At 35.6% G+C, this 27,976-nt stretch overlaps 1 protein-coding gene across 1 annotated transcript; it reads left to right on the top strand.

Annotated features, from left to right (window-relative positions):
• The first annotated feature begins 21 nt into the window (after positions 1 to 21).
• LOC120163414 (receptor-like protein 18) lies at positions 22 to 27,976 on the top strand. The gene is made up of 6 exons (XM_039173353.1): positions 22 to 571; positions 1,820 to 1,891; positions 2,563 to 3,135; positions 3,205 to 3,412; positions 22,635 to 22,699; positions 27,687 to 27,976. The coding sequence occupies exons 1-6, from the start codon at positions 22 to 24 to the stop codon at positions 27,974 to 27,976; spliced, it is 1,758 nt and encodes a 585-aa protein (XP_039029284.1).

Raw genomic sequence — 27,976 nt, 5'->3', positions numbered from 1 at the left:
CTTAACCCCACATCCAACCTTATGGCAAAACCCGGCTTCCTCCATCTTATGTTTTCGCTGTTATTTGCAACCTTGAGGGCTATTTTGTCTGTGAATTCACCCAACATCACCACTGATCAATCAGCTCTTTTAGCCTTAAAATCTCATATAAGTCATGATCCACACAATCTCTTAACAACCAACTGGTCTACTTCGGTCTCTGTTTGTAATTGGATCGGCATCACGTGTGGATCTAACCACCACAGAGTCACTACTCTGAATTTGTCGAGTATGGATCTCACAGGCACCATACCATCTCAACTGGGAAATCTGTCTTTCCTTGTCTGGCTCAACGTTCGTTACAATAGTTTCCATGGCGCTCTACCCATCGAACTGACGAATTTGCGTCGGCTGAGATACTTGAACCTTGGTAACAACAGCTTCCAAGGAGAAATCCCATCATGGTTTGGCCAATTTGGTAAACTTCGAAGCTTGCTTTTGTACCGGAACTTCTTCATTGGTGTTATTCCATCTACTTTGGGCAATTTGTCAAATTTGGAAACGTTGCTTTTGTATAACAACGATTTCAAAGGTGAACTCTTTCAATCTTGATATAGGCTTATAGCAGTGTAGTTTGCAAGATAATTATATGCTATAGAAATACTAATAATTTCTGATAGATATAATGATATGTTTCAGGTAGAATCCCACAATTTCTTGGAAATATGACTTTTATTACCACGCTTGATCTTTCTAATAACAACTTAACAGCATGGTTTTCAGAACCGGACCGGTTAGCGAACCGGCCATGCTACCGGTTCACTGGTTCAACCGGTCGAACCGGACGACGTCATAATTATTTAAAAAATTAAATAAAAATACCAAAAATATTTAATAAAAAATAATTTTTTATATCACAAGTCATATTCAAAGCAAGTCATAACATATATATAAATTAAAAACCATAAAATTAAGTGAAACAAAATGATTCAAATTAACTACAACATAATATTTAAGGTAAAACATATTAAATAATAAATATAATTATATAATTATAATTAAAAAATAAATTTGGGGCTAAAAAAATCATAACAAAATGATATTGTTTGGTTTAATTTTTTTTTTTTAAAAACAATCCCACATGGCTAAGAAACATAGAAGAGCATCCCAAAAGTCTAAAAGAGTAAAAATATGAGAACAAAACAATCCCACATTGCTAAGAAACATAGAAGAGCATCACAACTAACTTCTATAAATAATAGAGGTAATTTGACATTCAAAATCATGAAGCCTTTGGGTGAGCATTGAGTGAACTATTCTTTTACTTCAATCAAGCTCGAATTTTAGGCTTCAATTGAGCTTCTAATTTTTTTTTTAGTTCAAGCCTTTTTAAGTTCAAGTTTCAATATTATATTTCGAGTTCGAGTTGAACTTGATAATTTTTAAATTGTGAGTTTGAGTGGAGTTGAACTTACTTTTAAAGTTTTTAAGTTCTAGTCGAGCTCAGCAATACTTGAGTTCGACTTGGCTCGTTTAACAAACAACGTTTGGTTTAATTTTTTTAAAAAATAAACAAAATTTCCGGTTTTCAGTCAATCCGATTCGAATGGTTCAGCGGTTCTGGCTGGTTCACTAGTAGCGGTTCAACCGGTTTAGATTGAATTGGACTAAGCAACTGTTTCCGGTTGAACCGGCTGGTCCGGTCCGATTTTCAAAACAGAACTTAACAGGTATAATATCATATTTTGATAAATCTTTTTTTTTGCTCATGAATTATTTTGTTATCAAGTATGAGAGAAATATAATATATGAGTTTTATTGATTAAATTTTATATCCCAGGCGAAATTCCTTCCGTTATCGGAAATTTGATTTATCTTGACGCAATTGATTTTGCTAATAACAATTTAACAGGTATAATATTATTATTTTTTGGGTAAACTACTCGTATGAGTATTGAACTATTGTCTTTTTTTTACTTTGATCACCTAACTATTTAAATGTTTCAATCAGACAACTAATCGTTAACATTTAACGAAAATAGTGATGTGATAATTAACAAAAATTGACATAAATATACATTTGGTTATCTACATTTAAATATTTTATAAATTTATTCTTCATTTTAATTCAATTAAATAAACTTAATATCTAATTAAATGGTGACATGTGTCACCACATGATTGAAAAGTATTTTATGAAATTTAATAATTTATTTAATTTTTGTTTCAAAGAACCTTCAAACTCCTAATTATAACTTAATTTCATTTTATTTATTTTACAAGGGAAAATTCCTTCCTCGATATGCAATTTGAGTTCGCTTACAACTCTCTATATATTCAAGAATAGTTTGGATGGAAAAATTCCGCAATGCATCGGAAACTTCGATTCTTTTCTTTCTCGGGAGAACAATCTTCATGGTAAAGTACCAGAAATTTTTACCAAAGGTTGCTCGTTACAAAGTTTTCGAATAAGCAATAACCGATTAGAGGGTTCACTACCCCGATCTTTGGGAAATTGCAAAGATTTGAATCTTCTCGATGTTGGAAACAACTACTTAAATGACACATTTCCATATTGGTTAGGAAGTTTGGATAAGTTACAAGTTCTTATCTTGAGATCGAATCGACTTTACGGTCGAATCGATGATTCACGTGTTACGATTTCCTTCGCTCGTTTACGTGTCATTGATTTTTCTCATAACAACTTCGACGGTTATTTACCTACCAAAATTGTCGAAAATTTGCATGCCATTCGAGGATGGAATGAAAAACGAGATGAACTGAAGAACATGATGAATACAGCGGAAGATGGAACAAGGTATTTTGTGACAGATATATCATTTGCAACAAAAGGGTTGGAAAGAGAGTTCCAGTCACTATTAACCACTTGGATGGCAATTGATTTTTCAAACAATCAATTCTTCGGAGAAATTCCTAAAATGTTAGGCGAGCTTCACTCACTCGTTGTCCTAAACTTGTCTCATAACTGTTTAGCCGGTCCTATCCCATCATCATTAGGTGATCTGTCGGAGCTCGAATCATTAGATCTCTCATCGAGCATACTTCAAGGCCGAATTCCTACAGAGTTAAAAAATCTCGGATTCTTGGAGGTGCTAAACCTTTCTTATAATAGTCTCGTGGGACCAATTCCTCAAGGTAAATAATTTGATACTTTTACTAATGATTCCTATATAGGGAACTTGGGTTTATGTGGGTTACCATTAGCAAAAAGTTGTGATGATGAGGAGGAAACCTCATCCAAATTTGATCCAAATGACGACGATGACGGATTGAATTGGAAGTTTTCAATATCGATGGGGTATGGGTGTGGGTTGGTGTTGGGATTGAGCATGGGATACATTGCGTTCGTAACCGGGAAACCATGGTGGTTTATTGAAGTCTTCGAGAGAGTTCAGCAAAAATTTGCAAAATGGTATAGAAGCAAACTCTTCCGTTGATCCCTTTGCAAAGTGTTAACTTCCTAAAAATGCTACTTTTAAGGCCTTTTTCACTTAAGTTATTGTTTATTTAAAAGCTCATTTTAGGCATTTTAAGATCATGTAGTTGCATATAGTTGCATTTGTGGTGGTAGTGTTATTTTATTTCTTAATGATGCTGCTTGAGGGAAAGGTGCAGTTTGTCTATGATGTGTAGGAATAGCAAGCAAAAAGGATTCGTTAGGAAGTAATGTCGCGGCATCACAAGTTGCTGAAGCAGATTGAAATGACTTGGCATTTCTGGCGCAGAAAACGACAAAAAGATACAGTTGTATAAGGACAGCTGGCACGGCACGTGGAATGATTACTGTAGCCACCTTCTAGAGGACTAAGGCCACCTGAAGAATTAAGTTCATGCTTATGGTGTGATTCTAGGGGTATGAGGGGTATTTTATACCTAACAACCTAATCATTGCCCCTAGATCCTTTTATTATAATGACACCTAAAGGGAGAGAAGGGAGAGAGGTGAAGAGGCACACGCATAGAGCAGGAAAAAAATCAGATTTTTATTTTCCTTTTCCTTTTCTTCTTCCTTGGGTTTCCTCCATTGATTAAGCTCCAAGGAGTGGCGAGCTAGGTGCCGAGAGGAGCTAGAGAGCTAAAGTGATTTGTTGTGGCCAAGGAGACCTCCGGTGGCGCATCAAAGGCTTCTTCTCACTTCCCTTTTTGCTACTATTTTTCGATTTATATGTGGGTTGTTGGAACAAATATTTGCATGACTTTGTGTTTGGATATTTCGAACCCCACCATGAACTAACTTATTTGGTGGTGGTTGGTTTAATGGATGTTTAGACTTTATTTTGATTATATATTTGAGTTTATTTCGGTTCTTTATTTTCTTTGCTTATGAATGCTTCATCATCTAGGCTTGTAAGAGGCATGGAAATGTCCATTTCTTAGATGACGTTTAGGTATTCAGGAGATACCTAAGCTAGAAATACTTGTAAGAATTCGAGAGAACCGCAAAATAAGATCCTCATAAGCAATGGGTTATAGTATTTCCAAGGGCTTTAAACTGGCTTAGGGATATTACAACCTAATCCCTTAGATCTCGGGAGAGACTAGGATAGGATTTCAACGACTAAAAAGAGTGTTTTTATCAATAGGGCAGGTTGGCCAACATCGTTGAGTGAGAGCAGATGCCTTGGCATCCTATTCTATTAAGTTCATTTGAGAACATTTTAGGAAAGCCCTGTCGAGCAAGTAAAGACTAGATAACTTAGATATACCTGATAAATAAGTTTAGCATCCTTAGATCAATCCCTACCATTCATTCCATTGGAAGCTTGTCACGTGAGGATTATCTTCTTTTCATTTTATTTATTGTTACTTACCATCTTTCATTGCCTCGACATTGCACCATTTTCAACACTAAACATCTTATCTTGCCATTGCATTTCTATCTGCTACACCGTCAGACCATCAATCTACATCCATCAGCATACACATTTTCATTTACCGTGACATTTGTATATATAAAGACTAACTATACATAGATATATTAGTGCTTAGCTTTGGTTAGACTTTTTTAATTTCACCCAATCCCTGTGGAGATGATACCCACTCATCATTATATTACTTGAGCGATTGTGTATACTTGCACATTACTTGCGTATATTTTATAGTACTCACAACACGCAACAAGTTTTTGGCACCGTTGCCGGGGATTGGCAGCCTGAAGTTATTTAGTTTTACCAGAGCATTTTATTTTGTTTTGCATTTTTATAGTTTACTTTATATTTTTGTTTTATTTTTCAGGTTTATTTAGTGTATGCCTAGAAGAAATTCTGAAGAGCCTTTGGAACCGATAGAACCTGAGATTGAAAGACTCTTTAGACAAAGGAGACGTGCTCAACACGCTAGAAGAAACATGTATCAGATTGGAAACCAATGTGTCGTAACCGGTTTTCGTCCGGGCACGAATTTTTACTTGGCGGGAAAAGTGATGTGAATAAATTAATGATTTTGATTTAAAAAAAAAATATTTTGGGAGTCGCCATCGGCCTTTTGGGTTAGGTAGGTTGAATACCTAAAAATCATCTTTTAAAAGAGTTTTTAAGAAAACATCGATTAAAAGATAAATTGATCTGCGTTTTAACCAAAAATTCATTCTTTTTAATAATAAAAAGGGATTCGTGGTCGGTTACGTTTAGGGAAGGATTAGCACCCCTACAACGCCCAAATTTGGTACTTTTTAATTAGAAATTGTCTCTATTATTAGAAATTTAAAAATTCAAAATATATTTAATTTATAATCCTATTATTTCAAAATTATAATTATGAGAGAAAAAAATATTAATTTATATATAAAATAAATAAAATATTTATTTATTTAGAAATATCAGAAAATGACTTCTAGGTGCCTTAAGACAGCTCTTTTCTTCGATATTAATAAATATTAACAATATAATAATTTAAATAAAATAAAATTATAATTTTTATAATATTTAATTTTAAATTACCAGAATAGGACATCCAGTTGTATTAAGACTGCCCTTTTCTTCGATATTGAAAAATAAATAAATATTAAAATATGATAAAAATAATTTATGTAAAAAATAAATAAATTATTATTTATTATATATATATTTATATGACTATATAATAATAATAAAAATAATATTTAAATATATAAACAAGTAAAATTAAAACATAAATAAACAATAATAAAAATACAATTAGAACTATATATTTAAAAGCAATAAAACTTTATAATAAATGAAAAATATTTAAAAATAGTGACTAAATTATAATCTAATAAAATTAAATACCTAATTCATAATTAATTATTTGAAATTATAGGGATTAAACATGTTATTTTCCTTATTTATTAATTTGGTGACTAAAATAAAATTATAAAAAATTCGAATATCAAATTAAAATAAATTAAAAATATATACTTCGGGATTAAAATATTAATTATTAAAACTAAAGGACTAAATACGTATTTTATCTAAAATATTTATAATTACGGTTAAGGGCTAAAATATAAATAAATAAAGTGTATAGACCAAATTAAAAGGAACATAAACTTGATTCAGTGACTAAAATGTAAAACATATAAAATAGAGGGACTACGGACAGGGTTTAACATTTAAAAATTACACAAATAGCCCTCCCCAAAACGACGTCGTTCGGGAAGGGCTATTTAAGTCCCATAATCGGTTGGCCCGAAGGGCCAACTCTCATTTCTCAATTTCTCTCCTCTCTCTAAACAGAGAGAGTTAAAACTCTCTCTCGTCTCTCTCTAGCTTCCCTCATCAGAGGGAAGCCGGCTACCGGACGACAGCCGTCTGCCGCCGTAATTCCCACCGCCGGCCACCGCTTCCGGTGGCCGAAAAAATTTATTTTTATACCACAACGTAGATCGGACCGTCCTAATGACGGTTCCGATGTTCCTTTCTTTTAAATAGCTCCCGATCGGAGCAAATCTAGGAAAATACCTTCGGTTTTCGAAGGTTTTTGGTGACGTTTGGAGGCCGGTGGTGACTCCGATCAAGGCGTTGTCTTCCCCGGTAAGTTTCTCTCGCTGTTCTCTTTGCTTATTTTTGTGTTTGTGGTTGCTGGTTTGCTCATTTTTTTCTTGTTTGTTGTTTTTTTTTCTTTTTCTCTCTCTGTTGGTTGCTGTTTTTTCTTTGCAGGTTGGGTGATGGCTTTATAGCCATCACCGGCTCTTGTCTCGGACCGGTCCTAAGGGTGGAGTTCGGTGAGTCACCAGACCGTAGGTGGTGACTCACCCCATGGTTGGAACGTGGACGACGTTCCTTGCTTCCTCTGGATGTTTATGTTGAAGCGTGGCAGCAGTTGATGGAGGTGTCAGAGAGGCGGCCAGCGTCGTGACCCTAGGGTTTGCTGTTGGGATCATCTGGACGCTTATGGACCGTTGGATCATGCCAAATCCAACGGTGGATAGCTGATGGCGGCTGGGGCTTAGATATAAACCCTAAACGAGGTTAGGGTTACACATTTGGGCCTTTAGGTCTGGGCCACTGTATTTGGGTTACTGGGTTGGGCCGGACTTGGCCCGTTTGTAATAATAATTTTAATAAAAATAAAATAATAATAATATAAATAATAATAAAAAATGGAGAAAAAAATAGTATCTTCAGCTGCCCCTCTTTTCTCATTCTCGTGTTAACAAGAATAGAGCAAAGACGAAAAGATAATATATATTTTTTATCCATTTGAATTCACTTGATTAATATGGAGATGTTGAATAAATTCTTCTCTTTCTTCAGATGAGTTCTTCTCATTATGAACTTTCCGCTGGGGATGATGTTTACCTATTTCCTTCTGTGATAGAGTCATTCAAAAGGTTGAATAAGCTCTTCTCATTATGAACTTCTTCTTTCTTCTTCAGATGAGTTCTTCTCATTATGAACTTTCTCTGGAGAGATTGATGCTAATCTATCTCTTTCTGTGATAGAATTATGCAAAAGGTTGAACAAGCTCTTCTCATTGTGAACTTCTTCTTCTTCAGATGAGTTCTTCTCATTATGAACTTTCTCTGGAAAAGTTGATCCATCAAGTGATGGATTTAGCAAAAGGTTGAACAAATTCTTCTCATTATGAATTTCTTCTTTCTTCTTCAGATGACGAGTTCTTCTCATTATGAACTCTACCTGGCAATGTTGATCCATCAAATGATGAATTCAAACAAAAGGTTGAACAAATTCTTCTCATTATGAACTTCTTCTTCCTTCTTCAGATGAGTTCTTCTCATTATGAACTCGAACTGGAAATGTTAATGCTGATCTATCTTCTTCTGTGATAGAGTCAAGCAAAAAAAAGATTGAACAAGCTCTTCTCATTATGAACTTCTTCTTTCTCTTCAGATAAGTTCTTCTCATTATGAACCTTCTGGCAACGCTGATCCATTGAATGATGAATTTGAGCAAAAGGTTGAACAAATTCTTCTTTCTTCAGATGAGTTCTTCTCATTATGAACTCGAACTGGAAATGTTGATGATCCATTGAATAATGGATTTAAATCTTTGCTAAAATCTTTGAAATTCCTGTCAAAATTCAACATGGATAAAATGAATGAAAATGCACTTATTTTTGCAAATGCCTAAATATGATGCATGAATGTTAAGTTTATTTTTATTTGATTTCAAATTGGTAAACTTAGTATTTCTTCAGTTGTGTAGAAATCCAATAAATCTTTCTTCTTCAAATGGAGAAATCTATCATCCTTGAAGAGTGTAGATGTAGATATGCCTGAATTTTTGCATAATGTCAAAAAACCACTTGAGAATAAAACTCAATAGTATAGGCTCTTGAAAAGCTCGCACTTATGCAACATGTTGATTCTGATAACAACTCATCTGATTATGAAGTGATCTTTCAAGATGATTTCACAGATATTGATAGTTCTTTTGATACCGAGGAAATCTTGAATTCTGATTCTGATGAGGAGAGTAAACTGTTTATACTTGACGAAAATGGGATACTCAAATGCTATGTCTTCAATAGCCATGGATATATAATCCTGATTCATCAATTGCAGAGTTGACAGATTTTATATGTGCTGCTCAAATTGCTAAGGCTGCTGATACACTTCTTCCGGTAAAAGATAGGATGCCATTATACAATGATCCCAATTACAAGAAAAAGGCGAAACTTGGGCTATGATTTTCTTAAAAAAAGAAGCAGAGGAAGCTTGAAAAGAAGCTTCTTAATGAAGACGATCATGTAGTTCATCTTTTAATTCCAATGATTGGTTTTGTGGTTCTTACCGAACCAGATCAGATGACTCAAAGAAAACTTCCAGAAGATGCTATTGGGTCTTCTTATTTCTACTATAAACAAATTCATCTTTCAAATCCAATGATTGATTTTGGGGTTCATACCAAATCAGATCAGATAACTCAAAGAACACTTCCAGAAGATGCTATTGGGTCTTCTTATTTCTACTATGAGCAAATTCATCTTTTAAATCCAATGATTGATTTTGGGGTTCATATCAAATCAGATCAGATAACTCAAAGAACACTTCCAGAAGATGCTATTGGGTCTTCTTATTTCTACTATGATAACGGGGTACTTGCTCCAGTTAATGTTTGGACTGGAATATCACAGTATTTATTTGATGTAGAGCCAAAATTTATAGATTCGAAGTATTTTCATGCCGCTACACTGAAAAGGGGCTATATTCATAATCTGCCAATTGAGAATAGATTTCTTCTTGTTCCGCTTCCAAATAACTCTATGATGGTGATAATTTGCTTACTTTGTATTCCATGTCTTTAAAAGTATTAACATAAAGTGATATTCAGAAATCTTTAACTTATTCCAAAATTATGTTAATCCATTTACAAAATAAAAGAATAAGTTGAATTTTCGAAAATAAATTGAATCTCAAATAAATTGAATTTAGAGAAAATAAACTTAGAATTTATTAATAAATAGATAGAATTGTATTCAAAGTTATGGCAAGCATAGGAATGATAAAAATTTAAATGACTCAACAAATTATTAGCATAAGTATTTCTAAATTAATCAAATTGATATAATTTAGAGTATTGATGTAAGCTTTTGTCTGAAAGATCTCAAACGTTGTCAGAATGCTTGTAGATGTGAAGTTCCTCCCAAACTATCAAAATCTTAAGAAGGTTCAATTGCCAGATGCCTAATATCAACATGCATTTGAGCCGCCCTTTCAGGTTTTCAACTCAAATCCTTCCTTTGGTTACAAGATGCCCTTTGCGGGTTTTCATCTTGACCCCCTCTTTTTTCTTCTTTTCTTTTTTTTTCTTTTTCTTTCTTTTTTCCTCATTTTTTTTCTTTTTTGTTCTTCTTTTTTCTTCAAGCATAATATTTCTTGACAGAATCCGAGTTTATTGGATTTCTCAGAATTTTTCCATCCATTTCTGCCAAGATCAACGCTCCTCCGGAAAAGGCCTTTTTTACAACGTATGACCCTTCCCAATTAGGCATCCATTTCCCACGGAAATCTTTATGTATAGGCAAGATCTTTTTTAGTACTAGATCACCCTCTTGGAATTCTCTTGGATGTACTTTCTTTTCATGAGACTTCATCATCCGTTTCTGATACATCTGTCCATGGCAAATAGCTCTCAATATTTTCTCCTCAATAAGGTTCAATTGATCAAATCTAGCTTGGATCCATTCAGATTCATCCAATTTTATTTCTCTCAAAATTCGAAGCGATGGAATTTCAACTTCAATTGGTAAGACTGCTTCCATCCCGTAGACTAAATAAAAAGGCGTTGCCCCAGTAGATGTTCGAACAGTAGTTCGGTATGCATATAAAGCAAAAGGTAACTTCTCGTGCCAATCTTTGTAAGTTTCAGTGGTCTTTGTAATGATTCTCTTGATGTTCTTATTTGCTGCTTCAACTGCCCCATTCATCTTTGGACGATATGCCACTGAGTTTGCATGTTTGATCTTAAACTGTGCACAAAGTTCGGTCATCATTTTATTGTTCAAGTTCAGAGCATTATCTGTAATGATTCTTTCTGGTAGGCCATACCGACAAATTATCTCTTTCTTTATGAATTTGCAGACTGTGGACCTCTTAATATTGGTATACAAAGCAGCTTCAACCCACTTGGTAAAATAATCAATTGCCACAAGGATGAAACAATGTCCATTCGATGCTTTTGGTGTGATTGCCCCAATGACGTCTATTCCCCACATAGAAAATGGCCAGGGTGCTGTCATTACATGTAAAGGAGATGGGGGTACATGAATCTTATCCGCATATATCTGGCATTTAAGGCATTTCCTTGCATAATCAATGCAATATGTGTGCATGGTAGCCCAAAAATATCCATATCTCATTATTTTTCTAGCCATGGAAAGACCATTTGCATGTGTTCCACATATTCCACTATGTACTTCCTCAATGATGCTTCTGGCTTCGCTGGTATTTAAACATCTCAATAGCATTTGATCATTGCTTCTTCTATACATAATCTCTCCATTAAGAAAATATCTAGCAACCATTCTTCTCAAGGTTCTTTTATCAATTTCAGATGCATTTTGTGGATAACTTTGATTTTTGATATATTGCAGGATATCATAATACCATGGTTTACCATCTACCTCTTCTTCCACACTATAACAATGTGCAGGAATTTCATATACTTGCATTTTGATTGGCATCATATCAACTTTCTTATTTGCCTGAAACATAGCAGCTAATGTAGCCAAAGCATCTGCCATTTGATTTTCTTCTCGAGGGATATAATTAAATGTGACTCTCTCAAATTCTTTCACTAATTCGAGGGTAAAATTTCGATATTCCAACAATTTGGGATCTTTTGTTTCCCATTCACCTCGTAATTGATACACCACTAACGATGAATCTCCATATATCTTGAGACATTTGATTTTTCTTTCTATAGCTGCTTTTAATCCCATGACACAAGATTCATATTCAACCATGTTATTGGTGCAAAAGAACTCCAATCTACTTGTAAAGGGATAATAAATATTTTCTGGAGAAATTAACACTGCCCCGATTCCTCGTCCCAAGGCGTTGGATGCTCCGTCAAAGTAAAGCTTCCAAGATGCAGATGCATCATTTGTTCCGACTTCTTCATTCATGGATATGCACAACAAATCTTCATCTGGAAAATTGAAACTCAAAGGCTGATAATCATTCAATACACGACTAGCCAGAAAATCAGCTATGACACTTCCTTTTATCGTTTTTTGGTTGACATATACAATATCAAACTCGGTTAATAACATCTGCCATCTAGCCATTCTGCCTGTCAAAGCTGGTGATTCCATTAAGAATTTTAAAGGATCAAGTTTGGATATCAACCAAGTAGTATGATATAACATATATTGTCTGAGTCTTCGAGTAGCCCACACCAGGGCACAACATAATTTTTGTATTAGTGGATATCGAATTTCACAATCAGTAAATTTTTTGCTCAGATAATAAATAGTTTTTTCTTTTCTTCCAGATTCATCATGTTGTCCCAGTACACATCCCGTCGAATTTTCAAAGACTGTCAAGTAGAGAATTAACAGTCTATCAGGCATTGGTGATACTAAAATGGGGGCATTGGATAAATATTTCTTAATAATATCCAAAGTTTCTTGACATTCATCATTCCAGACTTCATGATTGTTCTTTCGAAGTAATTTGAACACTGGATCACATTTGTCGGTTAATTGAGAAATGAACCGAGATATATAATTTAATCTTCCCAAAAAACCTCGAACTTCTTTTTTTGTATTGGGTGGTGGAAGATCTTGAATTGCTTTTACTTTATCTGGATCAATCTCGATTCCTTTTTTGCTGACCACAAATCCCAAAAGTTTCCCAAAAGTTACCCCAAAAGTGCATTTAGCGGGGTTGAGCTTTAATTGATACTTCCTCAATCTCTGGAAAAGCTTTCTCAAATTTTGAATATGTTCTTCTTCAGTTCGGGATTTGGCAATCATGTCATCTACATATACTTCAATCTCTTTGTTCATCATGTCATGAAACAAAGTTACCATGGCTCTTTGATACGTTGCCCCTGCATTTTTCAATCCAAATGGCATTACTTTATAGCAGAATGTCCCCCACATGGTTACAAATGTTGTTTTTTCCATGTCTTCAGGATTCATTTTTATCTGATTATATCCTGAAAAGCCATCCATGAATGAAAACCATGCGTGTCTTATAGTATTGTCCACCAAGGTGTCTATGTGGGGTAATGGAAAGCTATCTTTCAGACTAGCTTTGTTGAGATCTCTGTAATCCACACACATTCGAACTTTTCCATTTTTCTTTGGTACTGGAACAATGTTGGCTACCCATTCTGGGTATTTGGCTGCCTGTAGGAAACCTGCGTTAATCTGTTTCATCACTTCCTCTTTGATCTGTAACAACATTTCTGGCCTCATTCGCCTGAGCTTTTGTTGGACCGGTTTATATTCTGGATTGATTGGAAGCTTGTGCATCACTATATCTGTACTCAAACCAGGCATATCTTGATAAGACCAAGCGAAGATATCTTTGAACTCTTGAAGGAGATTTATCAATTCTTGTTTTATCTGGATTGTCAGAGTAGTACCAATTTTCACCTCTTTCATTTCTTCATCTGTTCCCAGATTCACAGTCTCAATCTCTTCTTTGTGAGGTAAAATTTGTTTATCTTTTTTTTCTACCAGTCTTAATAATTCAGTAGGAACATCCCATTCCAGTTCATCCTCACACTCATTGATTTCCTCCAGACATATGGGCTGCTCTAAATTTATCTCTCGATTAAATTTAGGAATAAACATGCTATTAACATTGTGACACCTGCAAATTTAAGTCGGACATATTTCCGAAAGAATATAGTAAATTTATGAAATAAATAAATGTAAAAAATGTAAGAAAATGTAAAGAATGATTGCCATCTAAAAATTTTAAAGAAAATTTCTTATATTTAATATTAGGTGAACTTAACATAATTTCCTTTACAAGATAACAAAAAGTTTTCATACTTTTGGGCCTAACATAAAGATTAGTTCTGAATATTGCTCTGTGTTAATATTAAAAACTACAGGAAGGTCTTCAGTGGTCCAATTGTTGAGTGTTTCTCCGGGAAAACATGGGCGAATCCTATCCAAGTATTTGCCAGTCTTGTTGTCATTCATGATCATGTTGATAAATAATCCATTCATAGCTTCTTCAACTATGCTTTGATCTTTTGTCAACTTTTCTTCTCTAAAGGCCTCAACAAGCTGTTGTTCTACATAAATTGTTCCCCCTGATCTGAATGTGGTCTTCAACTGTGGGAAAAAATGTGTTCCCAAAGAATTTCTTCTCCTTTCAACCTTGCATTTCTATCTTCACACATTCTTTTCATCTCTTTGTTCTTTTGCTGAAAATTGGGCTTAAATCCAAGCCCAAAACGATCTTTCTTCATCTTTATACTTACAGGAACTGAAATCCCTTGAAGATTCTTTCCTAAACCTTTCCCAACTTTAGCTCCGATGCCTAAAAATTTGACGTACCGTCATCTTGGTGCAATCAGATAATCTGGGATATGGAATTTTGCTTCCTTCTGCAATAAAGGTTGCATTGACAAATTCAAGAGCTCGGAAAGAACATTCGAGAGCATCATCATTGGTTTCAATATATGGAACATCACTTGTTATAGACGCAATGATTTCTTCTTCAGCTCCTACGTATATTAGTTGTCCATCAACAACAAATTTCAATTTCTGATGTAATGAAGAAGGAACGGCTCCTGCTGAATGAATCCATGGCCTCCCTAATAAACAATTATATGTAGGGTGGATGTCCATCACCACAAAGTCAATATTGTACACGACTGGTCCGATTAACAACGGTATTTCCATTTTCCCAAGCACCTCTTTTTGAGTACCATCAAAAGCTCGCACTACATTTTGATAACTCTTCATGTGTGATTTATCCACATGCATTCTTTGAAGTGTGACTAGAGGCATCAAGTTGAGAGCGGATCCATTGTCAATCAATACTCCTGGCAAAACATGACCATGACAATGTGTAGTGATATTCAAAGCTTTTACTGACCCCCATTCCGCCTTCAGGTATTTCATCATCCGTGAACGTTATGTAATTGTCAGCGACTATATGTCCCACAATTCTGTCAAGTTTATTGAGGGATATATCTTCAGGGATAAAGGTTTGATTAAGCATTCTCATTAAAGCATTTCTATGTGCTTCTAAATTCATCAATAGATCAAGAATAGAAATTCGCGCTTGTTGTTTATGTAGTTGTTCAACCACACTATACTCACTATGTTTCAGGAATTTCAAAAATTCTTGCGCTTGTTTTTCTGTTACAGGCTCATTGAATGCTGGAGGGGATTCATCATCAAATACCTTTTGGGGTATTACCATGGCTTTTCCTCTTGCTTTCACCTATTCTGATGCATTGGATGTTTCGGGAGAGTAACATCTCCCACTTCTTGTAAAGAATCCGACTTCACTCACTGCTTCAGACGTCGAACCCAGACTCTGTATTTTCTCTTATGTTTTTTTTCTAGAGAAACAGATCCTCCTACCATTGAAACATTGGTAGTATAATTCCAAGGTACTCTGCGAGTATCCTTGTATGGAAAGGGTAGAGGAGTGGTGATAACTACTTTCGGCTTTGTTGGTGCAGGAATCACCGTAGACGATTTCACATTAATGATCACAGGATCACTTGTTCTCTGACTAGGTTTAGAATCTTCATATGAGCAAACATCATCTTATTTTTTCCCTGGTTCTTCTTCAAAGAATTCTATCTCTCTGCTATTCATCAATTTTTGCAACAAATCCCTAAACTCAAGACATATTTGAATTTCATGCCCCTTCTCTTGATGATATTCACAATAATTCTTGCCTTCATTATGCTTTGGCCTGAATTGTTGTGGAATTATACCGGCTAAAGAGAGTTGTTGAAATATCCAAACAAAAGGAGATTTAATTTCAGAAATGTCAGTTTTTGCTTTCTTTCTGTTCTCTTCCTGAATTGCATTCACGTTTTTATCTCCATGATTTGGCAATGGATGATTTGATGTAGATGGTGAATTGAATTCCAACTTTCCAGCGTTGATCAAATTTTGAACCACCCTTTTGAATGCCAAACAGTTTTCAATAGAATGACCCGTAATTCTAACATGGTAAACACAGTGTGCCTTTACATCATACCATGGAGGGAATGGTGGTTGCATGGGGACCAAAGGATAGGGCCGTATGACATCTGCTTTTAACAGCGAATCATAGATATCTGCATAGGGTACTGGTAAAGGTGTAAAAGACAACCTTTCATTTTCCTTTGGAGATCCTCTAGACTCTGCTCGATTAGTGTTTGTTTCCTCTTTCTTAACCCTTGGTTGGGTTATTGTAACACTTTTTGATGAATCCTTGTTGTAAGAGTTTGCATTCTTGACTTCATTCTCTTTTTTCCGGTACATAGGTCTTTTGGAACTAGACCCCTCATTTGATTCAATTTTGCCACTTTTCAAGACATTTTCAATGAGTTCTCCAAAAATGACCAAATCTGCAAAATTTCTGGTTGCATTCCCCATTAGATGATTTTAAATAAGGAGCTTTCAATGTATGGACAAATATTACTGTGGCTTCTTTTTCTGACAAAGGTGGTTGAACTTGGACTGCTGTGTCACGCCATCTCTGAGCATACTGTCTGAACGTTTCGTTATTCTTTTTCTCCAAATTTTGGAGAGTCCATCTATCAGGGACCATGTCTGTTACGTGGCGGTATTGCTCTAGGAATGCTTTAGCCAGATCTTTCCAAGATCTAATGTTGGCTTTGGTCAATTGAGTATACCATTTTAAGGCTGGTACTGTCAAACTATCTTGAAAGTAGTGAATTAACAATTTCTCGTCATTCACATATCCCGCCATTCTGCGACAAAACATATTAATGTGGGATGAAGGGCATGTGGTACCGTCATATCTATCAAATTCGGGAACTTTGAACTTGATGGGGAGAATTAGGTCTGGAACCAAACTCAACTCACTAGCGTCAAACCCATAGAATGATTCAGTTATTTCCACGGATTTCATTCGTTCTTCTAAGCTCTTGATCTGTCTGGTCAATTCTTCATTTACTTTTTCTTTTTCATTCAGCTCATTCAAATATGGGATTAGATGCTCAGTATTAAAATCCCCTATTTTCACATCTGATATAAGTGGATTTTTGCTTGAAGATGCAGGATCCACTTGTCGATTTTCATGTGGTTTGACTTCTTGAAATGCTGATGTGCGGGCATTGATTTGTATAGGTGTAGTACCAGAATGATAAATTGGTTATGGTGGGAAACCTAGAGGATACATAGGTTCTTGGTCGAAAGATACATGATTTTCATGCATTTTTCCAATGATAGCCTGCCTTTTAAACATGTCTTCTATTTTCTGCATCATGCTGTCTTGTGAGTTTGCAATACTGGCTTCAATTTTCTCTAGCTTCATTCTCATCTCTGCTTGTTCTTTATTATGCTGTTCCTCAATACGTTGTATTTTATCCTCCATAATTCTCTTAGTAACTTGTCTAGTACCGTAGTGATGTTGTATTTCTCTTTTGGCCAGAATAACTGCGATTGAAAATTCTTTTGATATTATTTTTTCAAATTTTAATTAACGAATGTTATAAAAATAATGAAAATAATGCAATGAATAATGAATGTATGCAAAATGCATGTATGTAAAAGGTATTGATCCCAAAAAGTTAACTGTCATAGAACAACTTTCATCGGCATACAAAAGTTTCTTTATAATAGTTCATAACTACAGATAAGGTGTAGCTTTCCTATTAAGCTCTATAATTTCTTTCATTAACCATGACACATTCTTTCCGAATTTAGAAACTGGATCAACGTGATGCTTAATTATTTTTGCTTCAACAGCTAGTTCCCCAACATATCTAGCAACTTCGCTCATTTGTACCATGGCCTCGAATACCATATTACTTCTTTCTTCACTTCTTTCTACATAGAAATCAGTTGATTTTTGCCATTGTTCATTAGTTCCTTCGAGAGTTTGCTCTAACGCAGTGAAGCACTTTCCTCATTACTTTCTTTGAGATCACTAGGTCCTAGACGAACCTTTTCTTGAAATAATGACTCTTCAAGTTGCAAGATGTAAGCATTGAACTCTGAGTTTTTGTTTCTAGGCTGATCCAGATCTTCTTCAAGTTTTGTTCGTGCTTCTTACGTTATTTGATTAAGCTTCTGGATTTGAACATTTTTTGTTTCTACATCTTTGCATCCAATTGCTAGCCACTTCTTACTCTACCTCAAGTTCGGCAATTAGATGGTTCATTTCAGATTCAAATCCCTTGAACATGATATTTTTCTCACCCTCAAATTTATCAAGAATATCAATCTTCATCTCTTCTAAATCTTTGGCTCGATCCCTTTTCTCTTTGCATTTCATTCACGATCTCGCGATGTTCAACTTTGTGTTTTATAATTCGCTCTCTTCTGTCAACCTCAAAATCTTCCATTTTTTGCTTTCCTTTCTCAAGGCTTTTGAGTAGACGGCTATTCTTTCCTTTCAGATCTTCAACTCGACTTTTCTCGATGTTCAATTCTCTGGTCATCTGTACTGTTGATCGGCTCGGTCCTGATGATTTCCGGGATTTATATAACTCCTGGTAATTTTTCTTTAATGCGCTGAATTCAACATTAACTTTTTCTTTGTTTTCTCTCAACATTGCACATTGTGATGAATGAAAGTCAATGTCAACACCCAACATAGCTTTGTCTCGTCTCATTTGCTCTAATTCTCTTGACCAATCTTCTCTTTCTGCTTCAAACTCAGCTCTCAGGATTTCAATATTTGATGGAACCACCTTAATGTGATCTTCCATAGAGATATCCTCAGTTTGGTCTGGTAGAGGAATATTTTCATTTTTCCTGATAGATCTCCATTCCTCATAATCAGGAGTTAGCATTTCTTTTGCTGCTTTAGCTCGGATACAAAAAGTTGTTTTCCAAGCTGTAAAGGCTTCCATGATATTTCTTTTATAATTTTTGCTGTGGAATGCGAACTCAGATGAATGTAATCCAGCAGTGACAGGTACAAATTGACGACCTTCATACTGTCTTATAACCAGAAGTGGCGCATATCCAATTTCTTCCCACAATCCGAGCAGCATTATCCAGTTGTAATCACCACATTAGTAAAAGAATTCTCTTTGGATTTGCCACGGGGCTCTCCAAACAATGTCATTGCTTTGCAGATTTCGAAAGGCATTAATCCACATATCTTTCTTAATTTCTTTCGGCCATTTTTGCTCCAGAAATTCTTTTAATGGTGAGTAATCCGTATTAAAACGCCGGTATGAAACCTTTTCTGTCCTCCAGAAATGGCTACGGATCCAAACATATAACAATTGAGTACACCCTGAGAATCGTCCACCTCCTAGCTTTCTACAAGCATTTAACGATCTGAAAGTCTCTGCTAGAATTGCAGAATAAGGATTAATCTTTTTTTGGTAGCTGCTCAAATAAATCTACTACTGCAGCTTCAATATATCCCAATACTTTTGGGAAGATGACCATACCATACATACCCAGAGCAAATAGATCGAATCATACTTTAGTGTCTGGATGACTCTGAATAAGTTCTTTAATGTTAGTCCAAGCAATGCCTTCGCTTTCACCCTTTTGTTTTGTACGGGATGCCACTCATTCTTCTCGTACTCCGGCAATCTTTGCTAATTTAACTCGAAAGGGTTGAGTTTTAATTGACTTTGAATAAATTCGATTCTCCAAAGCCCCTTCTATATGTAGCAAAGTTGTATACTCTTCAATAGTAGGGACCAAGTCCTCTTTATTGAGAGTGAAGCAATTGTACTCGGGATTCCAGAATTGAATTAGGGCTCGAAGTAAGTCATCATCAACTTCGACGTAGAGCAAATATGAAATGTCTCCGTAAGTCTGATAAAACTGCAACTTTTTGTTTGAATCCCAGCTTTCCCAAATGCTTCGCAAATCTTGCATGTCATTTCTTTTCAGCGAAACTGGAGCATAATTGGCTAAGTCATATACATAGTCATCTTGCAGACTGTCTCCTCCTTGTCTTTGTAAGTCCTCAGCCCACTGTCTTACTTATGAGTTTAGAACTATTTTGATTTGAACACTTTTTATCCATGGATGAAGGTTTTCCAATGAGACAATTAACACGAGGATCAATGCCTTTTATCCTGTATGATGCTATGCAAAAAAAATAAAGAACACAAAAAAATAAATGAATTAGTTTATAAAAAAAAATTAATAATAGTCTACCTAAATATCTTTATTTAAACATGCTTTCTTCATAATTTAAATAATTTAAATTCACATGTAATTTAATCAGTAAGAAAATAAATAAATAAATTAAAAGGAAAGTTAGAATTCATTTCTCCTGTGTGTACACCTATTTTGGACAAAATTTCGGCATGGCTTCAGATCGGAAGAGTTTCTAGGGTTTATTATATGCAGGGTTTCAGATCTAAGAATAAAGGTACCCGAATTGTCCTTGTTAGTGCCCCCTTGGGCTGTTAACCCTCAATCCTAGTCCATCACAGACTAAAGTGGATCAAGTTCAATTCGAGGGGATACACTTCTCTATGCCTGACACGGAGAATAAATTCTCACGAAGACATATAGCATATGAACCCCGAAATTACTTGCTAGGTCTGACACGGAGAATAAATTCTCACGAAGACGTCGCTTTCACTCCCACTTAAAAGGGACAAACTCAATTATAGAGCTTTATGCTATGCAATGCAAGTGTTGTGTGTGAGGAGAAATGTTCAAACCTCTGACAGAAAAAATAAATAATGAAATAAAATACTTGTAAGTAAAATGAAATATAAATATAAATATTATAAAAATAATAAGTATATAAAAAAATTGAAAAGAAAGAATTATAAATTAAATATATGAATTTTAATTCATAATTAATAGAGACAATTTATAATTGATTTTAAAAGTTTAACCAGTCCCCAGCGGAGTCGCCAAGCTGTCGTAACCGGTTTTCGTCCGGGCACGAATTTTTACTTGGCGGGAAAAGTGATGTGAATAAATTAATGATTTTGATTTTATTTTAAAAAATATTTTGGGAGTCGCCATCGGCCTTTTGGGTTAGGTAGGTCGAATACCTAAAAATCATCTTTTAAAAGAGTTTTTAAGAAAACATCGATTAAAAGATAAACTGATCTGCGTTTTAACCAAAAATTCATTCTTTTTAATAATAAAAAAGGATTCGTGGTCGGTTACATTTAGGGAATGATTAGCACCCCTACAACGCCCAAATTTGGTATTTTTTAATTAGAAATTGTCTCTATTATTAGAAATTTAAAAATTTAAAATATATTTAATTTATAATCCTATTATTTCAAAATTATAATTATGAGAGAAAAAAAATATTAATTTATATATAAAATAAATAAAATATTTATTTATTTAGAAATATCAGAAAATGACTTCTAGGTGCCTTAAGACAACTCTTTTCTTCGATATTAATAAATATTAACAATATAATAATTTAAATAAAATTAAATTATAATTTTTATAATATTTAATTTTAAATTACCAGAATAGGACATCCAGTTGTATTAAGACTGCCCTTTTCTTCGATATTGAAAAATAAATAAATATTAAAATATGATAAAAATAATTTATGTAAAAAAAATAAATTATTATTATATATATATTTATATGACTATATAATAATAAAATAATATTTAAATATATAAACAAGTAAAATTAAAACATAAATAAACAATAAAAATACAATTAGAACTATATTTAAAAGCAATAAAACTTTATAATAAATGAAAAATATTTAAAAATAGTGACTAAATTATAATATAATAAAATTAAATACCTAATTCATAATTAATTATTTGAAATTACAGGGATTAAACATGCTATTTTCCTTATTTATTAATTTGGTGACTAAAATAAAATTATAAAAAATTTGAATATCAAATTAAAATAAATTAAAAATATATACTTTGGGATTAAAATATTAATTATTAAAACTAAAGGACTAAATACGTATTTTATCTAAAATATTTATAATTACGATTAAGGGTTAAAATATAAATAAATAAAATGTATAGACCAAATTAAAAGGAACATAAACTTGATTCAGTGATTAAAATATAAAACATATAAAATAGAGGGACTACGGATAGGGTTTAACATTTAAAAATTACACAAATAGCCCTCCCCAAAACGACGTCGTTCGGGAAGGGCTATTTAAGTCCCACAATTGGCTGGCCCGAAGGGCCAACTCTCATTTCTCAATTTCTCTCCTCTCTCTAAACAGAGAGAGTTAAAACTCTCTCTCGTCTCTCTCTAGCTTCCCTCATCAGAGGGAAGCCGACTACCGGACGTCAGCCGTCTGCCACCGTAATTCCCACCGCCGGCCACCGATCGGACCGTCCTAATGATGGTTCCGGTGTTCCTTTCTTTTAAATAGCTCCCGATCGGAGCAAATCTAGGAAAATACCTTCGGTTTTTGAAGGTTTTTGGTGACGTTTGGAGGCCGGTGGTGACTCCGATCAAGGCGTTGTCTTCCCCGGTAAGTTTCTCTCGTTCTTCTCTTTGCTTATTTTGGTGTTTATGGTTGCTGGTTTGCTCGTTTTTTTTTCTTGTTTGTTGTTTTTTTTCTTTTTCTCTCTCTGTTGGTTGCCGTTTTTTCTTTGCAGGTTGGGTGATGGCTTTATAGCCATCATCGGCTCTTGTCTCGGACCGATCCTAAGGGTGGAGTTCGGTGAGTCACCAGACCGTAGGTGGTGACTCACCCCATGGTTCGAACGTGGACGACGTTCCTTGCTTCCTCTAGATGTTTCTGTTGAAGCGTGGCAGCAGTTGATGGAGGTGTCAGAGAGGCGGCCGGCGTCGTGGCCCTAGGGTATCATAACCATAGGGTTTGCTGTTGGGATCATCTGGACGCGTATGGACCGTTTGATCATGCCAGATCCAACGGTGGATAGCTGATGGCGGCTGGGGCTTAGATATAAACCCTAAATGGGGTTAGGGTTATACATTTGGGCCTTTAGGTCTGGGCCACTGTATTTGGGTTACTGGGTTGGGCCGAACTTGGCCCGTTTGTAATAATAATTTAAAAAAAATAAAATAATAATAATATAAATAATAATAGAAAATGAAGAAAAAAAATAGTATATTCACAATGCATTGGTCAAGATGATGGAAATCAGAATGCCTAGGCATTAGACAATGTTGATCCGGCTGTTAGGCCGCGCGTTATTCGTGATCACTTAAATCCGATATTGGATGATCTGAATCCTGGAACTGTGGCACTCGAAATTCAAGCTGCACATTTCGAGCTGAAACCAGTCATGTTCAACATATTGAATTCCATTGGGCAGTTTGGGGTATGCCAAATGAAGATGCCAGGCAGCACATTCGTAATTTTCTAGAAGTTTGTGATTCTTTTCTCCAAGAGGGAGTACATGAGGATTTTCTGAAGTTAAAGTTGTTTCCGTATTCATTGCGTGACCGAACAAGGGCTTGGTTGAGTGTTGTACCAGCCGGTTCGATAGAATCATGGACTGATCTTTGCAAGAGTTTCTTATTGAGGTACAACCCACCAAACATGAATACGCAGCTAAGGAATGATATATCATCTTTTTGCCAGGGCGACAACGAATTCATGTATGAGTGTTGGGATCATTACAAGAGTTTGTTTCGAAAGTGTTCAAATCATGGTTTTCATGATTGGACTCAAGTAGTCATATTCTATAATGGAGTCAATACACCCACGAGGATGTTACTGGATGCCTCGACAAATGGGACATTGTTGGATAAATCACCTACGAAGGCGTTTGCTATCTTGGACATAATTACTAACAATGATTATCAGTTTCCTTCCTCAAGACTTGGGAGTGGGAGGAGAGCACCTGGAGTATTTGAGTTAGATACCAAGGATTCAGTGTCCGCTCAACTCTCAACTATCACCAATATGCTAGAAAAACTTACAACGCTCTACTGAGGTGAAGGAAGTGAAAGCAACTAGCTTGGCATGTCTAATATGCCAAGGCAATCATCATGAGAGTGAATGCCCGAGCAATCATGAGTCCATTAACTTTGTAGGCAATTACAATCGAGGCAACAACAATCTTTACTCTAACACTTATAATGTTGGATGGCGTCAGCACCCCAATTTCTCATGGGGAAATCAAGGAGCCCACAATGCTAGTCAACCTTCTCGGCAGCAAACTCACAATGAGTCTCAAGGTTACCAGAATGTTATGCCATGGCATAATGTTAACAAAGGAGCTTTAACTTCAGTAAGCACGAGTTCCTTGGAAGCTACAATTCAAGAGTTCATATATACTATGAAGACATGCTGCAAACCATTCTACTTCAATTAAGAATCAAGGGGCTTTACTTCATAGTCAATGCGTCTTACTTCAAAGCCATAGCTCGTCTTTGAGAGCTTTGGAAGGTCAAGGCGATTGCCAAGTGATACTGAAGTCACTAAAGGGCCTGGAAAAGAGCATTGCAATGTGTTAACTCGTAGGAGTGGAACACAAATCAATCAACAAGTCAAGGCTAGTGCGCCACAACATGATGACTCTACTCCCACTACTGAAAGTGGTGAAGCTGAATTGCATGACGATACCATTACTGAGAAGGACAAGGAGGAGGGTTCTACTGATGATTCAACTAAGGCACCAGATTCTGATGCCAAGGCAAAAGCAATTCCTACTACTGCAGTTAAGGAAACGAGACCTCCACCACCCTTCCCGTAAAGATTGAAGAAGCATAATGATGAAGTTCAGTTCAAAAAGTTTGTGGACAGATCCATATCAATGTACCTCTCTTGGAAGCTATTGAACAGATGTCGATGTATGCCAAATTTCTGAAGGAAATCTGTACCAAGAAGAGGAAAGTAGAGACTGTTGCCACGGCAACAAAATTTTGTTCTTCATTGAATAAGTTGTCGCCAAAGAAAAATGATATGGGCAACTTTATTATTCCTTGTTCGATTGGAGCTAATTTCGTTGGAAAGACGCTGTGTGATCTTGGCTCAAGTGTCAACTTAATGCCAAAATCTATATTCTTGAAGCTTGGCATAGGAGATGCAAGACCCACCTCAGTTATTTTACAACTTGCCAACAGATCTCATGTTAAACCTGAAGGGAGAGTCGAGGATGTCATAGTGAGGGTGGATAAGTTTGTGTTTCCAGTCGACTTCTTAATTCTGGATTACGAAGTTGATGCCAAGGCACCGATTATTCTGGGAAGACCTTTCCTAGCCACTGGACGTACGTATATTGATAGACTGTGAAAAAGGTGAACTCACCATGAGAGTGGTTGATCAGTGTGTGACTGTCAATGTGTTTCGAACGCTCAAATATGTTGATGACAATGAAGAATGCCAAGGCATTTCTAAATTGAACTCAGTGATTGAAGAAGAAACTGAACATCTTTGCCAGAACAATTTCATTCAGCTAGTAGAAAATGAATATTTGTTGGATGATGAAAGCTCAGTGGAGTCCGATGACTTTCCAATTTTGGAGGAGCAATCTAGCTTACTACAAGCTAGATCAGGTATGAATTTTGAACATCTGAATTTTGAACCTCTAAATTTTGATGAATTTATTCTTCCTAAGCCTTCATTATTGCATGCACCAACTTTAGAGCTTAAGACTTTGCTAGGGCATCTTAAATATGTTTACTTAGGTAGAAATGAGACTTTACCGGTGATTATTTCCGCTAACCTTACTGCTAATCAAGAGCAAAGTTTGTTAAGTGTTTTGATGCAGCATAAGAAATCAATTGGTTGGACTATGACCGACTTGAAGGGCATTAGTCCCACGATCTGCATGCATAAAAGTCTGCTGGAAGATTGCCACGGTAATTCAATTGAACCACAAAGAAGACTCAATCCTGTTATAAAGCAAGTGGTGATGAAAGAAATTCTGAAATGGCTTGATGCTAGAGTGATTTACCCTATCTCCAATAGCTCATGGGTGAGCCCTGTCCAGTGTGTTCTGAAGAAAGGAGGCACGACTGTGGTTACTAATGAGGATAATGAGCTATTAACCACTCGCACTATTACCGGATGGAGGATATGCATGGACTATAGAAAGCTCAACAAAGCTACGAAGAATGACCATTTTCCTCTACCTTTCATCGACCAAATGTTGGATCGATTGGCCGGCAAAGCATTCTATTGCTTTTTGGATGGGTACTCGGGGTACAATCAAATTGCCATCGCACCAGAGGACCAAGAAAAGACTACATTCACTTGTCCCTATGGAACTTTTGCCTTTAGGAGGATGCCTTTTGGACTCTGTAATGCCCCGACAACATTTCAGTGCTGTATGCAAGCTATATTTTCAGACATGGTTGAGGATTTTCTAGAGATCTTCATGGATGACTTTTCTGTTTGTGGAGACGATTTTGAACGATGTCTCGACAATTTAGCAAAAGTTCTCAAAAGATACGAAGATTTTGAGTTAGTCTTAAATTGGGAAAATGTCACTTCATGGTGACTGAAGGGATTGTATTAGGGCACAAAATTTCACACAAGGGTATTGAGGTGGATAAGGTGAAGATTGAAGTGATTGAAAATTTGCCACCACCAACTTCGATCAAGGGGATAAGAATTTTTCTTGAACATGCTGGATTCTACAGAAGGTTTATCAAAGACTTCTCCAAGATTTCTAAGCCCTTGTGCACATTGCTTCAACAAAATCAACCCTTTGTGTTTGACGAGTTATGCCTCGACGTATTTACTGAGCTGAAAAGACAACTGATCTCGGCACCCATTGTAGTTCCTCCTGATTGGACATCACCATTTGAGCTGATGTGTGATGTAAGCGATTATGCCGTAGGAGCTGTTTTGGGGCAACGCCGAGGTAAAATATTTCATGTTATTTATTATTCTAGCCGCACTTTAAAAAAGCACAATTGAACTACACCACCATTAAGAAAGAATTTCTTGTCGTGGTATTTGCTTTTGATAAATTTAGACCTTACCTAATAGGCACTAAAGTTATTATTCACACTGATCATTCGGCTATAAAATATTTAGTGAACAAAAAGGATGCCAAGCCTAGACTTATTAGGTGGATCTTACTTTTGAAAGAATTCGACTTAGAGGTGGTAGATAGAAAAGGAACTGAGAATCAAGTTGCTGATCACTTATCTAGGCTAGAGAAATAATTCTGAATGCCATGACACTATAGATATTAAAGAGGAATTTCCTGATGAGAAACTTTTATATGTCATGGCAATTCTGTGGTACGCTGACCTTGTTAATTTTTTTGTTAGTGGAATTCTGCCTTTTGATTTAGATAGTCATGCTAAAAAGAAATTCAAGCATGATGCAAGGCACTATTTTTGGGATGAGCCATATTTGTTCAAGTATTGTGCCGATCAGCTCATTAGACGATGTGTACCCGAAGAGAAACATCGTGATATTTTATACCATTGTCATTCGACCCCAAGTGGAGGTCATTTTGGTGGAGCAAGGACTGCTGCTAAGGTCCTGCAATCAGGCTTTTACTGGCCAAATCTGTTTAAAGATGCCCAAGCATTTTACAAAGCTTGTGATCGATGCCAACGGACTGAAAACATCTCCAGACGACATGAGATGCCGCTGCAAAATATCTTGGAGATAAAGTTGTTTGATGTGTGGGGCATTGATTTTATGGGACCATTCCTATCTTCTGAAGGAAAATTATATATATTGCTTGCTGTGAATTATGTATCAAAATGGGTAGAAGCACTTGCGACAACAAGGAATGACTCCAAGACTGTGCTTAAGTTTCTGCACAAGTACATTTTCACTCGGTTTGGAGTACCCCAAGCTATTATAAGTGATGAGGGAACCCATTTTGATAACAAATTGATTGCCAAAGCACTGAAGAGATATGTAGTTCGACACAAGATTTCCACGTCATATCATCCGCAGACAAATGACCAAACAGAAATTTTCAATCGCAAGATCAAGCAGATTTTGGAGAAAGTGGTGAACCCGAGGCGTAAGGATTTGGTTGCCAAAGTTGGATGA

Source organism: Hibiscus syriacus, unplaced genomic scaffold (assembly GCF_006381635.1).
Source record: "Hibiscus syriacus cultivar Baekdansim isolate YM2019G1 unplaced genomic scaffold, ASM638163v2 tig00111445_pilon, whole genome shotgun sequence".
NCBI lineage: Eukaryota > Viridiplantae > Streptophyta > Magnoliopsida > Malvales > Malvaceae > Hibiscus > Hibiscus syriacus.
Note: the sequence above shows the minus strand (reverse complement) of the source record. Positions and strands in the feature narration are given on the sequence as shown.